General features: G+C 32.9%; 1 protein-coding gene and 1 long non-coding RNA gene across 2 annotated transcripts; one reads left to right on the top strand and one right to left on the bottom strand.

The window, feature by feature from the left end:
- The first annotated feature begins 3,481 nt into the window (after positions 1 to 3,481).
- On the top strand, positions 3,482 to 26,375 carry LOC117688204 (D-beta-hydroxybutyrate dehydrogenase). Its single transcript, XM_034466015.2, has 9 exons — positions 3,482 to 3,560; positions 6,455 to 6,618; positions 6,995 to 7,116; positions 7,928 to 8,050; positions 8,337 to 8,440; positions 11,736 to 11,808; positions 15,819 to 15,880; positions 24,884 to 24,934; positions 26,013 to 26,375. Exons 2-9 carry the CDS (start codon positions 6,461 to 6,463, stop codon positions 26,103 to 26,105), a joined length of 786 nt encoding a protein of 261 aa, XP_034321906.2. The 5' UTR covers positions 3,482 to 3,560; positions 6,455 to 6,460; the 3' UTR covers positions 26,106 to 26,375.
- On the bottom strand, positions 8,919 to 11,296 carry LOC109619205 (uncharacterized). Its single transcript, XR_004599301.2, has 3 exons — positions 10,929 to 11,296; positions 10,234 to 10,289; positions 8,919 to 10,060 (listed from the first exon to the last, which is right to left on the bottom strand). It is a non-coding gene; the product is annotated as an uncharacterized lncRNA (long non-coding RNA).
- Positions 26,376 to 26,607: the final 232 nt, after the last annotated feature.

The raw sequence follows: 26,607 nt of genomic DNA, 5'->3' as shown, positions 1-26,607 counted from the left end.
AAAGAAAACTGAAACGTGTATTTCCAACATAAATCCAAATTTATAAAACGGAATTTTGTCATCCATATGATAAATGTATATCCGATAAGCCACGAATAATTTTTTTGCAGAAATATCTCCTTTTCTTAATTTTGATAGATTTGGGATCACATATAAATCACTTTCATAAAGTTTTAGACTTCCTCTTTGAACCTTGAACCATATCACTCCTTCTAATTAGTTAAACAATATAGGAAATATTGTCGCACTATGACTTCATAAGACTCTTATCAATTTTCTAGATAAATCATCGTCTGTTAATTGACGTCAAAATTCTGATTTTTCCTTTCTCCTTGCAAGTTTAAAATATCATGCATTCAAACGGTATTCATGTCTTTCCAGGATATCTATATGCATTGTACAAGTGTGTACTTTGCGTTAAAAAAATTCATCTTCTAAATCTATGTCTGCTCAGTACAGAGGTATGGTTTTCTATAACATGCGCACCTGTTCACTCGTCCATGATTAAAAAGGTGTGTTTGGTTAGGCTATTGTGTATGGTATTGCTGGAATTATACTTTTGTATGACATCACAGTTGGATATATGAATGGGTCAATGCCTCTTAGAGGCTCAAATAGGGGATTTTTTTAAAGTAAGATATATAACTCGATAGTGTTGAATAGTTTAGAGAAAACATCCCCTCCTCGGGCCTTCGGCCCTCGGAGGGAATGTTTTCTCTAAACTATTCAACACCATCTCGTCATTTATCCATTACGTAACTCATCACAATCTGTCGTGTGTATAGCCTAAATATATCTTACTTCTACTTTGTTAGTTTTATGGCTTTTCTTAATCTCTTAAAAAAACAAAAGAACTGTCTGTAGAAATGAACACAAACAACTACACGTAAGACTATCTGCGCGTGGATCCGTAGAACAATTCAGCGACTCTGTACATGCGGAATTTTCAAATATTAACTTGCGATAAAAATATCATTTACCAGGTACATGAATGTACCATAAATAGTTGAATGAGATAACAAGTACATGTAAGCACAAACACAGCTCTTCTTAAATTTATTTTAAATCTAATATGTGTGATGTGAAATAGCGTCAAAATTTTAACCGTCGAGATCAATCTATATGTACATCGTCCACTGTACAAACTTTTAGTCATTGTGTTGAAATCGTTGTGAAAACCATGAGTCTAAATTAAATGAATTAAATTCCTGTTTGCACACAATCACATACGCCCTCAGATTGAGAGAGAGAGAGAGAGAGAGAGAGAGAGAGAGAGAGAGAGAGAGAGAGAACTTGTGTGTTGATTATAATACTTAAATTAAAGTTTTATTACTGAAATTTATTATTTCGTTTTAGGTTTCTATAGTTGGTCATTTGAGCGGGATTTTATCTCAGGACTCCACGTGCTTCGCCTGTCAATCAGTTTAAGTAGTACAGATCACGCCATGCGCCGCGTGCTACTTGGCTCCTCCTATATGGCTAGAAAAAAAATAATCGAATGAAACATTTTTGTTTTATGTTTTCTTAAATCCCTATTGATAAGAGTGTTCCTATTTTAAATCATTCAACAATAATTTCTTTCCGATTTCATGATTATAATTCATGTACTGGCGATCAGAGTCGTTTTCCCTCGCTGTCGTATTATTTTGTTTACTTGATAAATTCTTATATATTTATCACTTTTAACATTCATTTGTAGATTACCGGGTATTTTTTCGTGTCCTATTTACAACAAGTATGTGTGTAAAAAGGTAAATAAAATATAAACAGGTTAGTCAGCATTTGTAAAACAACAGTTAAATCGCATGCCTATAGTGAAGAGCGGACACTTGTTCAACAGAATGATAAAATATCGTCATAATATATATAACAGTTATTGACTTGTTGTGTATATCCAGTCGTGTACCTATCGCAAGAAATATGTTGCATGTACATGTATAGTTTAACGGAAAAACAAAAACTTATTGTCATATTTCGACTATACACGCGATCTTAGTTCAGATAAGAGAAGCGATGACGGGTTCCATGTAGGTATCATCTGTGTATACGAACAATTGCAGAAAATCATAGAATCAATATTTAAATGAATAAAATTCGTGTCAAAAAACTATATAACAGGTGATTTCAAGATTTCTTATCTGAAATTCATTGTTTATCTTATCATTAATTTTACATCGTCTCTTCACTAGGGGAATCGGCGATCGGCGATAGTATACTACAGTAGTGGGCAATAAAGAATGATCATACGAATTATGAATAATAACAACTAGCCGAGAATCAAGACAACGATAAAGGAAACTAAAGAAATATTGGAATAAAGTCGGGGCAATTTTTCGTAGCAATTTTTAATGGATTAGAAATATATTTAATGACTTCAACTCAAGTACATGTATAGAAATAAAAACTTACGACGATTTGTAAAATTATCAACAGCTCGCTAAATTAACCAAAATATATCGGATTAAAGTCAAACAGTTCTTTTAATCTATCTTAATGATTACATTAATCTAAATTAAATACTTATAATAACAGATTGATCAAAATTAAAATTACCTCCGCTTCCCGGTTGTCACTGAGGACACGTTTCACGAAACGTATCAAAAACGGGGGAAAGGATGGAAGTCCTGATTTTAAATAGATCGATTGAAATACTTTTGTAATATATCATATAAATAAAGAAAAATTCTTGTCAAAATTACCACCTTGCTGAAGTAGATCGGGCAAAAACTAAACAAAATTATATCGAGAAAAATCAAAGTGTTCAGGCCACGCCTACCTCATTAATAAAGCGCACAAACCGTTCACAAAGCGTGCAGCTATTTTTAGCAAAGCGTACCGTGCAAGAAGCGAACCGTTCCGTTCACAAAGCGCACCGTACCGTTCACAAAGCGAACCGTACCTTTCAAAAAGCGTAACGAACCGAACCGTGCAACTGGTGTAGTAGCACGTTTCAGGGTCTCTAACATTTGTCAATGTTCTTCTATTAAAAAAGTTTTCAATTCACATTGTTACATTGTTAAAAAACTAAACTACTTGGCGTATTTAGAATAAATCCTGGCATTCCGTAAAAAAGTTAAAAAACGAAAAAAACCGCACGATCAGGCACGGTAAATAAACGTAAACTAAATGTTCTGTTACACGAACGATCACCCACGGTACATGAACTTTTTAACACGATAAGCTTGTCAACAGTAACGTTTTAATACTCTATACACTTGGACATGATTTTCATGTTTTAGTATCAATATGTAATATGTGTCCTAATAAAGGACGCTTTCCTTTTCTTGAAAATTTGCCCCCCTTTGTTTTTAATAACAAAATAATTCTAAAAAAAATATTCGGTATAATATATATCGTCAATAATTTTTTTGTGATCCTTACGATTAAATACATCTTTCCACCATGCGAGCAAAAAAAAAAAGAATACAGATCTATGATGAATGCTGTAAACTTTTTTTTTCATTTTTAACTAGACGAATTTGCTTTATCAGCTGTGGCTTAGCTATTTTGCGCTTGCGCGATCTACACCTTGAGGTACATAATCCAAAGCTTGCTCACGAGTAAGTACATGTTTAATGTCTATATCAATTTATATATTTTTTTAGGTGTAAATGATTCTTTTTTAAGGTGGGGTGAATAATATGATGTTTAAGGTGGTAGAGGTCACCTCCATATTGTGACGTTTGTTTATCTAAACAAACAATAAAATAAAGTGTAATTCTATAGGTAGTTTACTTTCAATACGGTCACTTAACAGCGTGGCACAGTGGGCTAGATGGTTTACTATGAGTCTGCAAGTCATGAGTTCGAATCCTGCTAGAGTTTTTATATTTTTTACCGCTCCAAATATTTTTAAAAGCTATTTTTTTTTTTGGTTAAATATTGTAAAGTTTTAAAGTTCTAAAGCGGTGAAAGTATTCTATTTATAATTTACTTTAATCCACATTATTATCGACAGATGTCCCATCCCACATTAAGGTATTCGATCCATTATATCCCCAGATTTAATGAATCTGGATGCATAACATATATTTTGGGCTTAATATTCAGTGTACTTTGACATAATTTTCAAGTATCAATTTGCATCAAGTATCAAAGCATAATCATATTGATATTCTTAGTATTCATTTTTTATTTTAATAAACTAAAGTGCTTTGAAAGGATCATAATATGGGTCGGATACCTTAAAGCATTTAACTGTGTCAAACGTCAAGGTAAGTTTGTTGAAACTCACGACATGTTTAATATCTCTGTCAGAATTCTGATTAAACTGATAATCATAAGTAGTTAGACATTACATAATACAAACAGTTTGTACCTCATGCCATTACTGTACGATGTATGTAATCAGCGATAGAAATAAAAAGGTCGACTTTGGAGGTCACGTGTGCATATCAATAGGGCTCAGTTAGATGCTGTGAATGTTGAACCTGTTTCAATACCAAGTTCTTATTATCTTTTACATTATAAGTGACCCTCTACGCTATTAATTAAAAAACTGCATCTTCATTTTTAAATAATATCATTATTTTGAATGCAAAATCTCCAAATATATATTTTTGCAATATTAATGTCTGTTGACATAATTATTTATTTTTACATCCACTCATTTTTAGCTCACCTGAGCTGAAAGCTCAAGTGAGCTATTCTGATCACATTTTGTCTGTCGTCTGTCTGTCCGTCTGTCCGTCTGTTTTCACATTTTCAACATCTTCTCAAGAACTACCGAGCCAATTTCAGCCAAACTAAAAACAAATCATTCTTAGGCAAAGGGGATTCAAAGTTGTGAAAATTAAGGGCCACACCCATATTCAAGGGGAGATAATTAGAAATAAATGAAAAATTTCGAGAAATTTTTAAAAATCTTCTTCTCAATAACCATAAAGCCAGGAAAGCTGAGACTTATGTGCAAGCATTCGCAGGTAGTGTAGGTTCAAAATTGTGAAATTCATGACCCCCAGGGGTAGGGTGGGGCCAAATGTTTTAAATAGGAATATATAGAGTAAATCTTTAAAAATCTTCTTCTCAGAAACTAATCAGCCAGGAAAGCAGAAACTTATGTGGAAGCATCCTCAAGAAGTGTAGATTCAAAGTTGTGAAAATCGTTACCCACAGGGGTAGGGTTGGGCCACAATGGTGGGGTCGAAGTTCTACATAGGAATATTTAGAGTTAATCTTTAAAAATCTTTTTCTCAGAAACTAATCAGCCAGGAAAGCTGAAACTTGTGTGGAAGCATCCTCAGGTAGTGTAGATTCAAAGTTGTGAAAATCCTGACCCCCGGGGGTAGGATGGGGCCACAATGGGACTCGAAGTTTTACATAGGAATGTATAGAGTAAATCTTTAAAAATCTTCTTCTCAGAAACTAATCAGCCACATGATTCTTTATAATTGTTAAGACTTTGTCTCCAGGACAATGTTTCGGCCTCACAAAAAGGTTCAGAGTTTGATGTAGCTTTATATCCCATATATAAACAATTGTTAAGGATCTTTTTGAGAACTGCAATACTCAACATGTGATATGACTATAAAATCATCCTAATGATTAAACTAATGATTATAAACATAAGAATATCCAGGGGGGGGAATGGATTTTATTTTTACAGGATCTACATGTATTATTGTACAATATCAAGATTGTTTGTATTATGACTCCATTAAGCTGATTTTATCATACCTATTGTTCCTCAGATGAGCGATGTGGCCCATGGGCCTCTTGTTCAATATATAAGAGTAATTCGGTATATTTTGCTGATTCCTTGAAAATCGCCGTAAACTGACTGTTTCCCTGCAAAGCAAACTGAATCCCTGCAAAAAAGTGCGTCAGTTAGATGAACTGATGCATACTTATTCGAAACACTTAGTCATTTCTGCTTACCAAAGGAAAAGTTCCGAAATATTCTGAATAAAATCATGAATATTCATACCTATATGATTCAATTCTATATTACAACGTCCATTTTGATTGGCTATGCTTTTTCATCTTTATCGTATAACATAGCATGCGTCACAATACATCGCTCATGAAATTAAATTTGATATCTATTTCTTTTCAAGTTATAACTTGTTATTACATGAAGAATTAGATCAATTTTAACTTTTCTGGTTGATTGTTTGTATTGGAATAATTAAACAAAATATACCATCGAGGGAGTCAGCAAGATTCCAGTTCCCCTCAAACAAGCCTATTTCCCTGTGCTTAGTGCTTAGCCTTGTTCTCAGATACTGGACCTCCTTAACGGTATACTTTAATTGTAACTTATGCGTGTCATCCCTCCATCCCCAAACCTACTCTTTAACCATCCATTGTTTTAATCCACCAATGTCTGTTTATCTCGTACAAACCTTTATTTTTTTTAAGGTTACCAGTTTTGGCGGAGGGATTTGATCCGCCATTCTTGTTTTCATCTTTTCGTTATTGCTACCTTTGTTCACCTTAGTTAATTCTCTTTCAGGTGATAATGTCCCTTACAGGTAGAACCGCTTTGGTCACCGGGTTTGGCGGGGGTATTGGGTCCGCCATTGCTGTGTCATTAGCTGAGGGTGGGTGTAGAATAGTGGGCACTGACCGAAGTATGTCCGATACCGTCAAACAAAACATGGAGAAAATCAAAGAAATGTAAGCCAGTGTTCATAGTACAGATATGATGAAATATCGTGTGGAGTCCTATAAGTATAATTCTCGTAGATTTTTGTTGCAAGGAAATTTCCTTTTTTTCCCGCCAAATTACAGCCGCTTCAAGTTTTGAAACAAGTAATCTCTGTATAATTGTGAACTTTTAAAAGATTACACGAAATCACGACCCTTGTGAATTACAAACTTTTTCAAACAATTCAATGAAGTATAATTTATTTTGACCAAAGAAAAGTAAATTTAATTGTTGAAGGCAATAATCAATAAAATTGTTTGGCGCAGAGTATATGAAATGGTATATTATAAATACATATATCTTAGAAATGCATGTTCACAATAATGTATCTACTTCTATATCTAGATCTGGCCAAGAGGCCCTCTTTTTTGAATGTGACCTTCTGAATAGGGAAAGCATTGACCAACTGTGCAGTACCATAGCGTCTAAAGTCCCGTCGGGGATAGATATATTAGTTAACAACGCAGGTAAGTTAACTGTGTCAATCTTGACCTATTCACAGTCCTATTCAACGCGGCGAGTCTCTTATTCAAACACCACACCGTTTATAAACATACCTTGGAATACTATCAGAGATGATTTGAGTAATAAATACTATTATACAAAGGCATGACTGAAGGAGAAATATAATATTTCCAATATTGTTTAAAAGAAATGTGTCTTCATTACGTGACCTGAATAAAAACAGACAATTTTCAGGATAAAACGCACAAGGAAATCAAGAGCTGCAGATAAAAAGCTTTGATGTCGATAGACTAAATTAAACCCTAATCTCTCTCGTGAGTTTCTGATTGTTAAAATAGTACCTCTAAAAACGTAATGTCTTAAACATTTATTGATAGTCTTTACAAAGGTGCCCATGTTTCGGCATGTGAGTGCGCTTGTGTGCATGAAGAGCACTCAGGGCTTTCAATCGCAACTTCTCTGGCCTTTCCGGCAGAGCTCGGAAAAAACACTTCTAATGTATTAACAATACCGTATGTTAGAATTCTATTCAACAATGGAGTCGCTTTCAATCAATTTACTTATCGCTTAGACGGCCAAGTATGTCTGTTATGTCTCTAATACAAGATTGTGATGTTTTTAAAAATGTATACATATGTTTGTTAACTTTACTAATGCTAAGCGCTAAACCTATGAATCGTATGGTTCTTGGTAATAAACGATACAATGGTATAATTTAGTGCATTATATCAATGAACTAAATTAATCAAATACGTTGTATTTATATCAAGTTTCATAAAAAGGGGGGTTGTCATAGACATCTTTATTTATCAGGCTGCTATGAGCGTTGTACAATGGACGAGAAAACTCCGGAAAGCTGGGATAGAGATCTGGCAATCAATCTGACGGCCCCATTTCTCCTGTCTAAAAACTTCGCCATGTCCATGAAAAAGAAAGGTAAAATATGGATGAAAACACGTACGCAAAGATTTGAGAGAGAGAGAGAGAGAGAGAGAGAGAGAGAGAGAGAGAGAGAGAGAGAGAGAGAGAGAGAGAGAGAGAGAGAGAGAGAGAGAGCAGGCGAGAAAGAGAGAGCAGTTTGAAAATAAGACACACAGAGAGAGAGAGACAGACAGACAGACAGACAGACAGACAAAAAAGATAGCAAATAGATGGCTAAACAATGGTCGGACAAGTCGTAATTGATAAATCGTTGATTATTTTGTTTTGATTGGCTGTGTAGGGTGGGGCCGAATCATCAACATGTCGTCTGTTGCTGGACTACTCTCCTGCCCGTTAACAATAGGATACTGCTCTTCTAAGACAGGACTTGTTGGCCTCACTAAGGTATGACAATAACTATTTAGCTGATTAAAGATCTCAGATCTGGGAACGTGAACGCATCCAATAATCTAATTGTACACCAGATTCCTTCGGATTATATGCTTGTTTCTTAAAGTATATCACATTAGGTCTAAGTCCAACTTTAATCGCGAAATTTAAGTCGCCAAGAACAAGAAATAATTGATGATATCTAAGTTCAATCCGCGAAATCATACAGCGAAAAAAAAATTACATCTAAAATCAATGCCCATTTTCAATATACTAGACTGTAAAGTATTTAATCGAATCTCCAGCATTAAACCTCTGCACTACCTTTGCATAAACACATTTCAGGACATTAAAAGTGAAGTTGTGGACAATTGTTATGTGAAATAAAACTTACGTGAGCATTCCTGTAAAAGAATGAGGAATGATATAAATGAAGTGTATAATTATATTAGTAGTTAAGGGAACTCCACACACCTGTAAAAAGTTTTCAGCTATGTTAAGGGCGTCCATACAAAAATAGCGATATTTATCACATAAAATGTTAGCCTTTGAACAATCTTGGTATTCTACTCCAAACATTTGTTAAACAAAGTGATATTTTATCGATTATACAAATTAAACAATTTGTTATCGGATGAGCAATTTTTGAGTCTCTTGGGAATACCCTGTCACGTGATACTGCTAAAAATATATGAACCAGGAATAATACGAAAAAATGCAAAGTGCAAGGGCATAACATAAACAAATATACTTATTTCTGTTTCTAACTTGTAAAATGAACCTTCAAAATTTCGAAAAGTGCTGGGAGCTTAAAATATTCAAGTAAGAACAATTATTAAATTCAATGTAAACAGTGTATGAACAGCAATTTACTGGGATTTCCCGCAATTAACGCTTATTTATATGAAATGCGTAGCGACTTCATACAGCTCCCAGCACTTTTTGATATAATAGGGATACAATGGTAAGACATGGAAATTTTCAATATATTTGATCAAGTGTATGCCCTTGCACTACTGCATTTTATCTGACCCACTTTACTTTCAGCGTCATTTGCGTGAAATTCAAACGCAACACTGACTAAGATCATGATTTTAATTTTCATTCTTAAAATAATTTAACGGTGTGAATTTCACTAAAATAATGTTAAAATGTTGTTTCTGTTCACACCAATCATCATTATAAAATTGTTGAAATTGGAAAACAATAATTTCATTATAGTTTCCCTTATTGGGGGGAGGGGGGGGGTGTAAGTGTTAAGTTTGTAATTAACACATTTATGTTTCATAATATTTTATGTTACTATGCTGGTGAATAAATTATTTTAATGTATAATCAGGTTTACTTGTAATCATAATTGATATTTTAGTACTAATTAAAGAAAGCAAGAAGAAACAATATATCAATATTATCAAGAATTTATTTTGATAATCAACTTTACAAATACTATAGAGATTGCTTTTCTGTGACAAACTGTTCAAACTGTTCAACAAGAGTAGTGTTTCCTGATTTTTAGTATTTTTCAGTCATAATGTGTAATTTATGGAAATTGACAATTCTTCTTGCACACTACATATTCTTCTCTTCTGTCTTTTTGATATTAGGAGGTAGTCCAGTTGATAAGAAAACCAATACCTGAAATGATGAATAGGATCAATTTCAAATTTCATTTTAATAGATATCAATGCAAATTATTTTAAAAGGTTACATTAGTATCATTATCAACATGATATTAAAAAACAACAAACTATGCATGAAGTTGAAGTTAGTGAGTAAAAGAAATATTTATATACATTTGTAGTACCTACTTTTTATCAACATCCCAAGAAGTGTTTTCAGTGGACCATCTACTGCCTAAGTAACCCTGAAAATGAATAATGTGTCATAATAAGCAAGCCATTGTGTTAAAGATAACATGAAAATGAAACATTACTCTATTATAGGGCATATTAATGGCGGTTTCAATTGTAGTGATATTACAACAGGCATATATTAAATCAAATGTTTATTCTTTAAAATGTGTGGAAATTCAGTTTGAACACACTTTAAGTTTGTCTTAAATAAAATTAATTAGATCTTCATAAAAGAAGGCTGAATAAAATAACACATTTCGATTTACTTAAACAACATTACAATCTTGTCTATAATCATTCCAGCTCCTCACAGTAATCTTTGTAGTGCTAGCACATACAGTGTTTGGCCATGGACTTTTTATTGTGTACTTTGAACATGGAGGAAATGCGATCTAATATTATCGCGATATGAGACCAGTAAAAAGCTACAATGAGCCTCAATGTTCTTTATGATCAAAACTAGCGAAACGCAGAACAATTACTTTGCCTAACTGAGTCACCAAACTGATGTTTTAACACAATATTACATGAAAAACAAATGTAAACAAGTAAACAAAATCGAAGCCGAGGAATTTCACTTCGTTTCCGTTCCATCCAACAATATTAAATAATATAAAACAATATCTAGGGGAAGTACAGATAAATCCTACCTTGTTCAGTTGAATCCTATGCCGATTTCTGTCCACGCTGGTTGTAAATGAGTTAAATTCCGAGATACATCACTGAAGTCCACATGTTTATTCTGATCACAGCTGCAAGCGCCGATGTGACGTAGTCAGCCTCGACACGTCATCAGACGACTTAGGAATTTCATGATTTCGCGAGATATAAAGAACAGTTTATGATTTTATTTCAGTACACCTTTCTTGAACTATTCAAACCCAATAATTAATCATATTCATTTTGGTAGATGTTTGTTAATTACCGAAATACCCATATCTCGTAAAATCTCATGAAAAAGGGGCGGGGCTTATGCAAATTTTTCTAAATCACACGTGGTAGAATTCTTAGACCTTCCTTAACATAGCTGAGTTCTGCTAGCGCGCGTTACTCAATTTGTATGCACACACTGCTGCAGTTATGAGACTATATCTTTCAAAAAATAATGATTCAATGCTTAACAGTTTGGTGGTATAAAATATTTTACAATGCTCTAAAATCGCCTTGTTGTGACGCACTGTCGTAAAAAGTAGAAGTCACGGGGTGTTGAGGAATGCAACTATCAGTTTTAAAAAATGCAGATGTTTCGTAATTATGGAAGTGCGTGATTTCTTTTTGGCTTCTACAGTATTGTAAACAGAGTAGGGCTATGATAATCTTTATTCCCTTACTGACCCTCAGGATTCACGGGAATATAAAAATAAATGAAATACAATTGCATGAATATATACCTGCACCTGAAAACAATTTACCAATTTATCAGTGTTAAATATTAAATTTTCTTATTCTATTTTTAGACCATAGCAGCGGAACTGGCCCCGCTCGGGGTGACTTGCAACGCCATTTGTCCGTCCGTTCTTGATACTCCTAGTAAGTTAGAATTTTTCGGTCATTTCCGGAAACGGGAAAAATAAAACCGAATTTACTCTATACTCTGTCCCGAGTTTTTGCTTTCACCACTTTTTGCTTGATATTTCAATAATTATAAATACCTTTGTGCTCAAACTACGTTCATCCACTAATATGAAAAATGTCCAGATTATCTGTTTTGAAACGCTCCCTCTACTGCTTTAGGTTTCAATACACATCCGGAAATAGAAATTCTACGGGGATTTTGCATTGCATCAGCCATTAATAAGCCCGGAAGATAACGTTGAAAAATTGCGCGAGGTATCCCGAGTACTTCCGAATGGAGAACAGATGTAAACATTTCCCATTATAAATCTCCGTAAGAAATTTGTTTTCGTTCATGTGATTTTTTATGAGTCAAAAATGATAATTGTTCAATGAAGATATCTTGGATATAATTTTGATTTCTCTCACAAGTACGTGTATTTTTATTTAAAATCATCAAAAAGTGATGGAAGCAATAACTTGGGACAGACTATAGTATATGTATTAATGTGTTAATTGTACGTGACTTTGATATTACCTGTTTTTTGAATATTGGAATAAATATATATATAAATATTACGATAACCATTAAGGGACCTAGCTAGCTTTAGGGGCCTGGCCCATTTTTTTTTTTCAAAATGTACATTCTTCTTTAATCAAATCACAGATACTATAGAAAGCCCCCGCCCCCTCTCCACGTCATTCCATCGTTAATTTCTCCCCTAGGAGAAAATTAAGTATTGTAATTCTATACAAATTCTAAATGCAATACTAGAGTAACATGTGTAATGAATAGGAATTTTATATATTTAAGATTATATAGGTGGGAAATGTACACTGCATGCGAGCAAAAGGTAGACACGATAGCAAAAAAAAAAAAAATAAAGCAACCAAAACAAAATTGATTGCCATCTAAATTAAAAAATACGTATTTAGTTTTTAATATCAATTGTCTCAATAAAAAAAAATCTGGGATCTCTTTCCTTTTATAAAACGCTGTAAAGCAAAATATCGTGAAATTCATCTGCAATGTTTTTGGGTTTTGTTTTCGTGTTTTTCCTTAGATAACTTATTCTTATACATGTACTTCTTTTAGTGCCATTCCATCTACCAAATCAATCGAAAATATACAATTTGAAGTTAAATATAGCATATATCTGTTTCTAAAATGTGGTCTTTGAAACCTCTAAAAATTAACGAAAAGAAAATGATTTAAAACTATGTGCCACACCCCAAACCTGAATATAAAGATTTACTAGGATTTTTTTCCCTGTTCCTTTTGTTTGGTTTGTTTGTTTGTTTTTGGGGGGGTTTTTTGGTTGGGGGGGGGGGGGGGGGGGTAACATAAATAATCTGAATCGGGAAGAGGGCGTTCCTGTCCTCAAGTACTTTTTTTTAAATTTCAATATAGAATATAATGCATATCTAAAGTTTAACATGAACTTGAAACGAACAGCCCCCTCCTCCACTACAGTAATATGCAAGTCCTTTATTATCTAAACACCAATGGAGTGGTGGTTTCGTGTCGTTAGGTAATAGCGACCTTTACTGACATGAAGTAGATACGTGTGTTCATATTTCTGTATACAACTCGTTGACGTACATTAATCTAGACGACTTAATCTAACATAAACAAATATGCATGATGGAATTTGAAAAAAATGATTTAACAGCAAATGGGACGCGAATGGGAAGTTAAACCAATGACTGTCTAAACTTGCCCTATATGATAAATCAACATAACATATAGATTTATCTTTGAATAAGGAGAATATTATTTAATTGTTATCACACACACACACACACACAGATACGTGAGTGCACTTGTAGATTTCCATTTAAAACCGTTCTTTGTTATTAAAACATTCTGAACTATGAACCGTTTTTGCCGAATGTAAACTAGAGAACAAAGTTATATATTTTTAAAATCAGACACGTAGCATCATTTTTAAAAGGGGTGGGGGCTGACTCATCCAAAAAATCTTAAGGGTGTTGTTTACTCAGCGTTTGAGTTCTCAACATTTGAATTGTTAACAAGTTCAATTTAATGAGTAAAATTTGTTTCAAACACAAAAAAAGAGTATTTTTGAAATAAATAATTATTGACAAAACATTCAATATTTTTACTTTATTATGGAATTAGGCTCAAACAAAAAAGACTTTTAGTCAAACAGAGGAAATTCGGACTAAAATTTGCAAATTTTGTTTTCCGCAAAAAAAAAAATTGGGCGGTACTCTTATATTAAAAGTCAATATTTTATATTTAAGTCTATATAATTTTGCATATTTTCTGTTGGTTTCCCTCACTTGTTCATTAAAATAATATAATGTCACATATTGCAAAAACATTGAAAAACGCTTAAAAATGATAAAAGACACCATATCTCAATTTTTTTTATCATTAACCTCATATGAACTTTATGCTAACAGAATAAGGTCAATATTAGTAGTTCAATACTATAAATGTTTTAGTATTATCATCATTCAATTTTTTATATTGGATCAAAAATCGGTAGGAATTTAAAAACTGATAGAGGAAATTCGGACTGAAATATTTTTAAAAATTGTTGCTGAAATCTTAATGGTTTGTACCCATTTAGTGCCAATACCATTTAAAAACTGTATTTTATTTTTCAAAGTGTTTTATTATTTGTAATATTAATACAATTTAGAAAAGCTCAATCGTAGTGTAAAATTTTATGGGATTTTTCTTGATTTTTCAAAAGAATATTAAATGGCTATTAAGTCAAATAGTAGGTCATTGACCTACTTTTGTGAAATTGAAAAATAACAATACAATCAAAGGTATATAACATACAATAGATGGTTTTTCATTATCATCAGTAGATTGTTTTCATTCTGAGTAAATGTCATTCTTAAGAAGCAAAAAAAGCACATTTCCAAAATCTTCGAAATCTAGTCCGTGCGGGGGAGGGGGGGGGTGGTAGTGGTTAATGTAAATTTAAGAAAATTTGAGATTAAGAATTAACGTAGATACGTGATTAACCACTCTAAATTGTTTAATATTTTACCATACGCGCGGAGATATTTTACGCTTGCCGCGTAACTATATAGTTTAAATATCCCCCACGCGTAAATAACCACTTTTACAGTAGGTAGATGAAAATATGCACGGATATATTTGTTCCCCCTTTTTATCTAGACTAGGCGTTTATCTAGATGCTATACACGGAGAAACATGCCATAGTTATTATTACAATTCTGACTGTTTTGAGGAGTCCGATTAATTATGTAGCTACAAAGAATAATATTTTTAACACGCCTTACAGTAGAAATCAAACTGATATTTAATACAAAATTAATATTTAATACAAAATATATTGGCATCTTCCTAACTGTATCAAAATTTATGAAAATCAATAATGGTAACTGTGTTTGATAGAAATGCACGTAAAATGGTGTATTTTGCCTACAGTCGGAACATACCCACTATGTTAATATAGTCGTCTACGTTATGTGTCTATATTCAGACATGACTCTTCAAGTGTTACGGGTATTTAAAGGCCCTTTTCACGTCAGGGTATGATCCCCCTATTTTTCAACACCCTCGTTGGTTTGTTATTCTTTACAAAAAATATTTGGGGAAAAACATTTTTTTTTTTAGTTATTCAACCCGTTTTGGATGCATTGAAGAAAGAGACTGGAGCGTCAAAATCAATATTAAATACAAAATATATTGGCATCTTCCTAACTGTATCAAAATTTATGAAAATCAATAATGGTTACTGTGTTTGATAGAAATGCACGTAAAATATTGGTGTATTTTGCCTACAGTCGGAACATACCCACTATGTTAATATAGTCGTCTACGTTATGTGTCTATATTCAGACATGACTCTTCAAGTGTTACGGGTATTTAAAGGCCCTTTTCACATTAGGGGATGATCCCCCTATTTTGCAACACCCTCTTTGGTTTGTTATTCTTAACAAAAAATATTTGGGGGAAAAAATTATTTATTTTTTAGTTATTCAACCCGTTTTGGATGCATTGCAGAAAGAGACTGGAGCGTCCCGTGAAGAAATCATGGTAAGCTCTGTACCTTGTGGCATCCTATCAAGTTATGTCCAACTATAGAATTTAGTGTAAACATGGCACCACCTGTACTCTAAAAAGCTAGATAAAAATATCACATTACGCGAACTTACGATGTTTTTTGTATTTCTTATGTATTTTTGTGAACGCTTGCTTCTTGCTGTTTTTCAAACGTATAAAAATATTTGGTCAATTAATCTATATCATTAAATTTCTATATATAAAATTGATAGATGAACATTATTTACTTTATTTTCGGAACGCATTCAATTTTTAGCTCACCTGAGCTGAAAGCTAAAGTGAGCTTTTCTGATCACATTTTGTCCGTCGTCCGTCCGTCTGTCCGTCTGTAAACTTTTCACATTTCGAACTTCTTCTCTAAAACCACATAACTAAATTCAACCCAATTTGGCTCAAAACATTCTTATGGAAAGATGAATATAAATTGCAGAAATGAAAGAAAAATGTTCATTGAAAGCGGAGAAAACCTCAAAGCTGTAAAAAAAAAAAAAAGGGGGGTGCATTTTAAAAACTCTTCTTCTCAAGAACTACTGAGGCAAATTCAACGTGGTTTAGCATGAATACTCCTAATGGGAAGGAAAATATAGATTGCAAAAATTATGGGCTGAAATCTTAGTTATTACGAAAATAATAAGAAAGAAAAAGCGTGTTTCAAGCAATTTATAGCATCCACGAGTCTTGGTAAAATGGGTAGGCATGACCGGGCCAGGGCAAAACAAAAGATTGACAGTTATTAATCTGCCAATCTCATTAAGATTTCAAGATAATTACTGACCAGTATATCTGTATTCGCTGTAAATATTGCTGCAAAATAAAGCGTAATTGGAGTTGACGATTGCCGAACTGCCCCGGCTTTTATTTTGCCCCGGCATGGGTTTGCTTACCCATTTTACCAAGACTCGTATTCCATAATTCTAAAGCGAGGTTCTTTGTTTAAAGAAGCCATGACACTATATGATAAAGGCAATCGGTTTTTAGAACGCAGTTCGCAGTTCGCAATTGAATAGTGAACTGCGTTCTAGAACGCAGTTCGCAATTCAAAATTTAGAATTCATATTTGGGGCCCGAAATTTTCAGGGGCATCTACAAGTGGTATTTCACTACCACTGTGAAAATATGGTGATGCAGCTATCTCTAGTTTTTAAGAATCGGGCTTATATGCAATTGAATAGTGAACTGCGTTCTATCTAGAACGCAGTTCGCAATTCAAAATTTAGAATTCATATTTGGGGCTCGAAATTTCTAGGGGCATCTACTGGTGGTATACCACTGCCATCATGAAAATTTGAAAATTTGGTGAGGTGGTCTTCTCTACTTTTTGAAATGTTGGCCTTTTAGCAATCGAATAATTCGCAATTCAAAATTAAGAATTCATATTTGGGGTCCGAAATTTTCAGGGTCATCTGCTAGTGGTATTTCACTACCAATGTGAAAATATGGTGATGCAGCTATCTCTAGTTTTTAAGAATCGGGTTTATATGCAATTGAATAGTGAACTGCGTTCTATCTAGAAAGCAGTTCGCAATTCAAAATTTAGAATTCATATTTGGGGCCCGAAATTTTATGGGGCATCTACTAGTGGTATTTTACTACCGATGTGAAAATATGGTGATGCAGCTATCTCTAGTTTTTAAGAATCGGGCTTAAATGCAATTGAATAGTGAACTGCGTTCTATCTAGAAAGCAGTTCGCAATTCAAAATTTAGAATTCATATTTGGGGCACAAAATTTTCAGGGGCACCTACTGGTGGTATACCGCTGCCATCATGAAAATTTTGTGAGGTGGTCTTCTCTATCTTAAAAATTTTGACCTTTTCGCAATCGAATAGTGAATTCTAGAACGCAGTTCGCATTTCAAAATTTAGAATTCATATTTGGGGCCCGAAATTTTCAGGGGCATCTACTGGTGGTATACCACTGCCATCATGAAAATTTGAAAATGTGGTGAGGTGGTCTTCTCTACTTTTTGAAATGTTGGCCTTTTCGCAATCGAATAATGAACTGCGTCCTAGAACGCAGCCCGCAATTCAAAATTTAGAATTCCTATTTGGGGCCCGAAATTTTCAGGGGCATCTACTTGTGGTATTTCACTACCACTGTGAAAATATGGTGATGCAGCTTTCTCTAGTGTTTAAGAATCGGGCTTATATGCAATTGAATAGTGATCTGCGTTCTATCTAGAAAGCAGTTCGCAATTCAAAATTTAGAATTCATATTTGTGGCCCGAAATTTTCAGGGGCATCTACTAGTGGTATTTTACTACCGATGTGAAAATATGGTGATGCAGCTATCTCTAGTTTTTAAGAATCGGGCTTATATGCAATTGAATAGTGAACTGCGTTCTATCTAGAACGCAGTTCGCAATTCAAAATTTAGAATTCATATTTGGGGCTCGAAATTTCTAGGGGCATCTACTGGTGATATACCACTGCCATCATGAAAATTTGGTAAGTTGGTCCTTCTAGTTTTTGAAATGTTGGCCTTTTCGCAATCGAATAGTGAATTCTAGAACGCAGTTCGCATTTCAAAATTTAGAATTCATATTTGGGGCCCGAAATTTTCAGGGGCATCTACTAGTGGTATTTCACTACCACTGTGAAAATATGTTGATGCAGTTATCTATAGTTTTTTGAGAATAGGGCTTATATGCATTTGAATAGTTCTAGAACGCAGTTTGCAATTCAAAATTTAGAATTCATATTTGGGGCCTGAAATTTTCAGTGTCATTTAAAAGTTCTAGAACGCAGTTTGCAATTCAAAATTTAGAATTCATATTTGGGGCCTGAAATTTTTAGTGTCATTTAATAGTTGTTGACCACTTCTATCATAAATATACATGTATGGTGAAGTGGTGATTTCTAGTTTTTGAGATATAAGGCCCTTAAATGTCAAATATTAATTATTTTGTGATTTAAGATTTTGAACACCGGGCTCGGAAACATTAATGGCCCCTACCCTTGACCCTGAAAGTTTATAAACTGTTGATCTTACTGAAAATACACATACGCTAATACTGAATATTTCTCTCAACTTCTTTTAACTCTATTTAATCTCTCTCTCTCTCTCTCTCTCTCTCTCTCTCTCTCTCTCTCTCTCTCTCTCTCTATATATATATATATATATATATATATATGATTTGAGAAATTGTGTTACTGTTAAGGGTAGTACTTTATTTGGGCTCGATTTATCGAATTTTGATTGTTATAAAGATCAATGTCATGAAAGATAATTGTTCAAAATACAAAAATGAAATAAATTATTCCTGACATAACATTCGATATTTTTTTATTACATTATGGAATTAGGCTCAAACAAAAATGGACATAAAGCAAAAGAAAGGAAATTTTGTGTAAATTTTGCAGATTTTGTTTTCTGCTAAAACATTTTAGATGTATGAAGTACATGTTCGCTTTCAGGGTTTTTCAGAGGGAGTGGGGTTTGGCACTGCATAGAAACTCCAGCTTGTTTAGGAGGTCCAAGCACCGAAGCATTCAGGGGCTCCTAATTTTTTTTTTTTAGATTTGATTAAGTACAAACGAAACCGTGAAATAAGCTTCTGCATTGGTGTTCCCGTGCTTCTTGAAAACCGACATTACAACCAAAAGATGCACAAACATATTTACAGCAAACCTCTATTGATGTAATATATATATATATATATATATATATATATATATATATATATATATATATATATATATATTTATATATATATATATATATATATATATATATATATATATATATATATATATATATATATATATATAGCCTGATATATATATAAATTTATATGTTATAAAATATGTTGATTCCTTTCCCTTTTTCATCTCTTCTGTTTATTTTTTTAAAGGGAGGGTTTTTTCTCAAAAGGACGGGGGTGGGGGTGGACGTGTAGCATCCCCTTCTAAATCAGCAACTCTAAAAATCATTTAAATATGAAATATGATACAATATGATAAACTAGGATTGTTAATCATACCATTGACTAATCACATCTGATGATAACAAACAACCCCCCCTAACAACTAATGTAAAAATTTAAATGATATCTTCAGTTTTACAATATGGAAAAGTCTTACACCCAACATAATTAAATGTTTTTCATCTCATTTTTTATATCAGTCTCAAAGGCGAGCCGATACCCGCAAAAATACAAAAGAAAAATTGGGAAATTATATTCTCTAAGTCATGTTTTGAGGTGAACCCCCCGAAAAAAAATCTTGTTAAGTAAACATCGATGATTCCAAGCCCAATGTTTAAAATCCCATTAAAATGGATAGTGTTTTATAAATGGAGACCCGAACCTCAATAACTAAAGATGACAACTTCATCATATTTTCATAGTGGTAATGGTATAACATAAGTAGATGACCCTAAAAATTTCAGGTCTAAACTTTTAATTCTTAATTTGAATTGCGAACTGCGTTCCAGAACACAGTTCGCTTTTCCATTGCAAATAAGCCAGAATCTCAAAAAGTTGAAATAATTACTTCACCATATTTTCAAGTTGGTAAAGGTATACCACCAGTAGATTACCCTGTAAATTTCGGGCCAAAAATATGAATTCTAAATTTTGAATTGTTCTAGAACGCAGTTCACTATTCAATTGCAATTAAGTCCGATTCTCAAAAACTATAGATAACTGCATCGCCATATTTTCACAGTGGTAGTAAAATACCACTAGTAGATGACCCTGAAAATTTCGGGGCTCAAATATGAATTCTAAATTTTGAATTGCGAACTGCGTTCTAGAACGCAGTTCACTATTCAATTGCATATAAGCCCGATCCTAAGAAACTATAGATGACTGCATCGCCATATTTTCACAGTTGTAATTAAATACCACCTATATATGCCCTTGAAAATTTCAGGCCCAAAATATGAATTCTAAATTTTTAATTGCGAACTGCGTTCTATTCAATTTCAAAAAGGCCAACATTTCAAAAAGTAGAGAAGACCACCTCACCAAAGTTTCATGGTGGCAGTGGTATACCACCAGTAGATGCCCCTGAAAATATCGGGCCCCAAATATGAATTCTATATTTTGAATTGCGAACTGCGTTCTAGATAGAACGCAGTTTACTATTCAATTGCATTTAAGCCCGATTCTTCAAACCTAGAGATAGCTGATTCACCAAATTTTCACAGTGGTAGTGAAATACCACTAGTAGATGCCCCTGAAAATTTCGGGCCCCAAATATTGAATTCTAAATTTTGAATTGCGAACGGCATTCTAGAACGCAGTTCACTATTGGATTGCGAAAAGACCAAAATTTCAAAAGGTAGAGTAGACCATCTCATTAAATTTTCATGATGGCAGTGGTATACCACCAGTAGATGCCCCTGAACATTTCGAGCCCCTAATATGAATTCTAAATTTTTATTATATATATTTATGTTATAGAACGCAGTTCACTATTTTATTGCAAACTGCGAACTGCGTTCTAAAAACCGATTGCCTACGATTAACGGATCGATCTGACAATGATGAATTTGCTTGTTGTGCAACAGTTCGTGTACGAAGGGAATCTTTGAAACATGCAAAATACATTGGTGCCGATTTTGTGAAGTAAATTGAGGCTAAATATTTAAATGCGTTGACAGTTTTTACATATGACGGTGGTGTTAGCTTGTGATTTTCGTTTCGTTTTTATTTATTCTTTGCGTTAACCTGGGAACTGTCGCTTGTATTTCCTGATTTTTACGTATCAAATCAAACAGAGACTTTGGTAAATCAAACAGTTTACTGTTTACCTGCACAAATTAAGCAAAATATGACTCAAACCTAGCAAAATTGTTATGTCATCTTGCTTATAATTCTACGATTGACGCTGAAAATTTGTTTGATTATTAGGAATTTTATATGAATTAGAGTATGTTAAATACATGTACACAAAATAACTACTCTCTGGGGCCCCCACTTTATACAATGAATAATGTGAAATGTGAGTAAATAAAAAAAACATCGTTAAAACAGTTTCCATAGTTCTGACACATTTCTATTGCGGGGATAAAAGAATTATCGCTATTCCTAAGAAAATATTACAGCGGAAAATTATCCTGGTTTGTAGCCATTTGTCATTTTTGAATAAACATTAAAATAATGGGTGGGCCATAGAAAATTAGAGTGATGTGCCTGTCAATACGGTAACATTGATTTTTATAGCTCGTTAACAAGTCACGTGACAATATTTTTCATTCAAGTGTATTCATCAATCAAGTGTGAGTAAAGTTATAAAAGTCACGAGTTTACGCGATGTAAACAACAGTCAATTTATTATCATGGAGAAGACAAATTAAATTGTTGAATATTTCTAATTTGAGAAATTGAGCGCATTGAGGTTCAATTTTCTTCTTCACATATATACATGTAGGACTTTTTTGATAAAATACAATAACTATTATATTTTTTAAAAATACAAAAACTAGTAAATAGTTGAGGAAGGCAAGGAGACCCTGTTGCTCCATATTTATTCATCATGTGTGCAGAAATCCTAGCAATAATGATTAAACAAAACAAAGACATTAAAGCTATTTTATTAACGATAATGAACATACGATATCACAATATGCAGATGACACTTCACTAGCCCTTGATGGTTCACCAAAATCTCTTTTTGCAGCTCTAGAAACCATATAATTTTTTTCTAGCTTTTCTGGTCTTAAAATATATACATCTAAGACAAAGATTATTTGGGTTGGATCAAAAAAAAAATTCAGATCAGGTTTATCATCACACAAGATGGAAATTGGATTGGGGGTTAACAACATTTAACGTTTTAGGAATTCAGTTCTCGGTAGATCTTCATAATATTGTCGATATGAATTATAATTTACTAATTCCAAAAATTATAGCTATGGTCCAGCAATGGAAACGACGAGTTCTTACTCCCATTGGTAGAATTACTGTTATTAAAAGTTTGCTAATTCCAAAACTAAATCATTTATTCATATCATTACCAAATCTAAAGAAAGAAACAATTTCATACCTTAACAAAACTATTTTAGAATTTTTGTGGAAATCTAAGATTGATAAAGTTAAGAGGTCAGTCAATACTCAGGATTACTCGTCAGGAAGGTTGAAAATGGTTGACATTAACAATTTTATAACATCTCTTAAGTGTTCTTGGATTAAAAGGCTTACAAAAGCACACAAACCGTGGATGGATTTTTTATTTACCATTTATGGAAATAATTTTTTACATAAATTGCTTGATTTTGGTGTTAGTTTTGTAATTGAATGCTTACACAAGGTAAACAATGATTTTTGGAAAGATATGTTAAATTCATGGTTATGTTTTATTACTACCTATAAGAATCACCCAAAGGTAAGAAATAGTTTTTTTAAATACTTCAGTGTGGTATAACTCGAACATACACATAGCAAATAAATATGTTTTCATTAAAGCCTGGTACAAGACCGGTGTAAAGGTTATATAAGATTTTTATGATGAAAATTGTAATTTTTTAGATATTGAGGAATTTAAATGTAAATACAGTCTCCGGGTTATATGTACAATGCAATATAATCGTGTAAAAAAAGCAATTTTTAAGTTTTTCAAAATGTCTAATATAGACAGGACTTCTGTTAAAAGAAATCCCAATCCATTTATACCCTTTTTTATAAACAGTTATACCCCATGAAAAGTGTACAAAAATTATTTATAATGTTTTGAATGAAAATGTAGTTGTTCCAATTGCTGTAACCATATGGAAAACAGATCTAACGGATTACAATGTTGAAGATCTTACTGTACGTGACATTTTAAAGATTTGTATTAAAATTACCAAAGATTCTTCTGTACAATGGCTTCAATTTAGAATTTTATACAAAATTCTTCCAGTTGGCTTCTACCTTAAAAAAATTAATGTCAAAACTACTGACAGATGTGGGTTCTGTAAAAGTAATGTTGAAACTATTATACATGTTTTTATTTTTTATGAGAAAATACATACCCTGTGGAGTGAACTTAGTTGATACATTTACAGAAAGACCTCTGAAAGAGTCGGATTTAATATGTCTAATATTATACTTGGCCAACTTCCATTGTCGTTTCATAACAAAGTCATTAATTTTATAATTCTTTATATGAAAAATATATATATATTGTTGTCTTATGTCAAATAAGATTCCATGCTTAATTGGTTTCCTTTGTCATTTAAAACTAAAATACAATATTGAAAGATATGCTTCAATACAAACTTGTAATTATATATAAATTACAATATTTTGAAAACTTATGAGATAGTTGGAAAGGTATCTTTGATGCTGACATCTAATTTATTTTCATAATGACTATTATTCTATTTCTCTTTTGTCACTTAAACTTCTTTTTTTTTCTTCTTTTTTTTTCATGTAGGCAAGTTACCACTAAATAATACATTTAGGTGTTTTTTCATAAGTGTTGGTGTGTATGTGTGTGTGTGTGACTGAATGTTTTTTCTGTATGTCTGTTCCTTGAAAAAGAAATAAATTATATAAAAAAAAATGTAGTTGAGGAAGAAAATGTACCTATATGCTCTCATATATTTTGATCGCTTTATTAAATGGGGGGGGGGGGGGCAGAACAAAAATACAGGGAATTAGAAGTTATATAACAGTGTACCCCTACCAAATATATAGTTCTATATCTGGCGTAGGATTTTCTTATTCGGTGTCAAAACAGTATTCCATGAAGGTACACTGTCAATATCTTGCGTAGTATTTTCTTATTCTGTATAAAAACAATAATTCATGAAGGTACAATATCAAAGATTACGTGTGTGCAAAAATAAGTGTAAAATTCGAATACTTTACAATATTCATTTTTTTTTTATTTTACCGAGGACCATATGGCACAATATCTTTTGAACGCCCATTGTTGCTCAGGTGAGCGATGTGGCCCCATGGGCCTCTTGTTAAACATATATCTAGTAGATCAACAGAAATAAGAATAAATATTAAGACCTAAACAATTTATTTTTTTCTTTAAGGAAAATTTTCGGAAAACGTATCCCACGAAAAAGTTCACCACAACAAAACAGGTTAGTGATTCAAAGACATTCTCATGCAAGACAACATGTATGTAAAAATTTACCACAACAATACAGGTCAATGTTTCAAAGACATTCTAATGCAAGAGTACATGTATGTAAAAACATTCCAAACGAAACAGGTCAATGGTTCAAAGACATTCTAATGCAAGAGTACATAAATGTAAAAAATTAAATGTTACAAGTACTGTGGAATCATTTAACTTCCTGGGGGGGTGGGGGGTGGGGGCAGATTATCGTGGATTTGCGGTTTTCTGCTTATCCCAAGGGGACGTAATTTCGTGGATGCGCCGGTCTTCAGTTCCAGTAACAAAGAAAACTCTTGCTTAGTTTGTTATCATCGAGGATGTAAATTGTTTGAGGAAGTGCTACCTAAGAATACCAAGAACTTAGCTACCATAAAATCTAAAAATTCTACTGTATTATAAGATCATACATTATGACTTGATTACAATATGCAAGCTACATTTATCAGTATTTTAAAAAAATTGAAGAAAATATGGAACTTCAGTTCAGTTCAGTTTATTTCACTCAACAACATATAATGGTACAAGAGGCACGTAAGACGACCAAACATATTTACATATATACAATATAGTTGTAAAGTTCAAGAAAGTAAGTGGGGTGAATGAACAGTATGATTAATGTTTTAAGTAAAGAAACACAATTTTCTTAATGTGATGTAATCGGCTGAAGACATGATTTCATAGAACCTTTTAGTGTTAGGAGAAGAACAGTAATATGTATCTAAAACTGACTTCTTAATGCCTTCCATTCTAATATAACATGAAATTCATCACCAATTTTGTTACAATTACACAAATTACAATAACGTTTACTTCTTTCAACAATACCCCACCTTCAGTGACCAGTGTAAAGAGGGTATCAACGAAAGAGGCTTCCGTGAATTTCAAGTGTTCAATTTCATGTAATTTTAATATCATGTAATTTAGGCTTAATTACATAACCCTTCCCTCTTGCAACAAAAACTAAACTTATCTGAAGTTTTTTTGAAATCGATACAATTTAAATCTTTAATATTCCGTGCAAATGTTTATTTTTTTCTCAGATCGGGGACTATGTAGTCTTTTTGTGTTCACCGGCTGCTGACAACATGACAGGATTGGCCACGCCCATGGATGGCGGGTTCAGCATCGTGTGAGATGACGTCATACTTAGTTACCACGGCCCTTCATTACAATATATGACAAGAATGTCATATCTGTTCTACGAATTATGGACGAATAAGAACTTTTAGCACAAAAACAATTAAAGATAACAATAATCAAGAGGTTATGTATTTTCACTCATGCAAAAGAGAAATTGTAATGAAATTGAAAGACATGAATGCCCAAAAATAATCTTTCAATAAATAGACGCATGTACAAGGAGGATATTCATCCATACATTGTATCTGCAGTACAAAAAGATATTGTTCTTTTTTAATTTGTATTTTAAGAAATAAAAACTTAGTCAGTTTGTTATGTCAATATATCCTCACTGTGAAAAAATCAGAAAGTTGTTCTAAAAAAAACTAGAGACCTTGCCACATTGCTCATCTGAAGAACAGTTCCTGGTATCATTCTATTTCAGTTTTTTAATATTTTTCCCTCTTAGGGCTCCAGTATTAGTCCGGATTCATGATTTAAAAAATTTAGTATTTA

This window comes from Magallana gigas, chromosome 1, assembly GCF_963853765.1.
Source record: "Magallana gigas chromosome 1, xbMagGiga1.1, whole genome shotgun sequence".
NCBI classification, from domain to species: domain Eukaryota; kingdom Metazoa; phylum Mollusca; class Bivalvia; order Ostreida; family Ostreidae; genus Magallana; species Magallana gigas.
The sequence above is the reverse complement of the archived record's forward strand: the minus strand, read 5'-3'. Positions and strand labels throughout refer to the sequence as shown.

What these genes read in the sequence shown, in the direction of transcription:
- LOC117688204 (XM_034466015.2), top strand. Translation starts at nt 6,461, where the DNA reads ATGTCCCTTACAGGTAGAACCGCTTTGGTCACCGGGTTTGGCGGGGGT. An exon ending in CATGTCCATGAAAAAGAAAG is followed by an intron (nt 8,051 to 8,336) that starts GTAAAATATGGA and finishes TTGGCTGTGTAG; the next exon opens with GGTGGGGCCGAATCATCAAC. An exon ending in CGTCCCGTGAAGAAATCATG is followed by an intron (nt 15,881 to 24,883) that starts GTAAGCTCTGTA and finishes TTTTTCTTTAAG; the next exon opens with GAAAATTTTCGGAAAACGTA.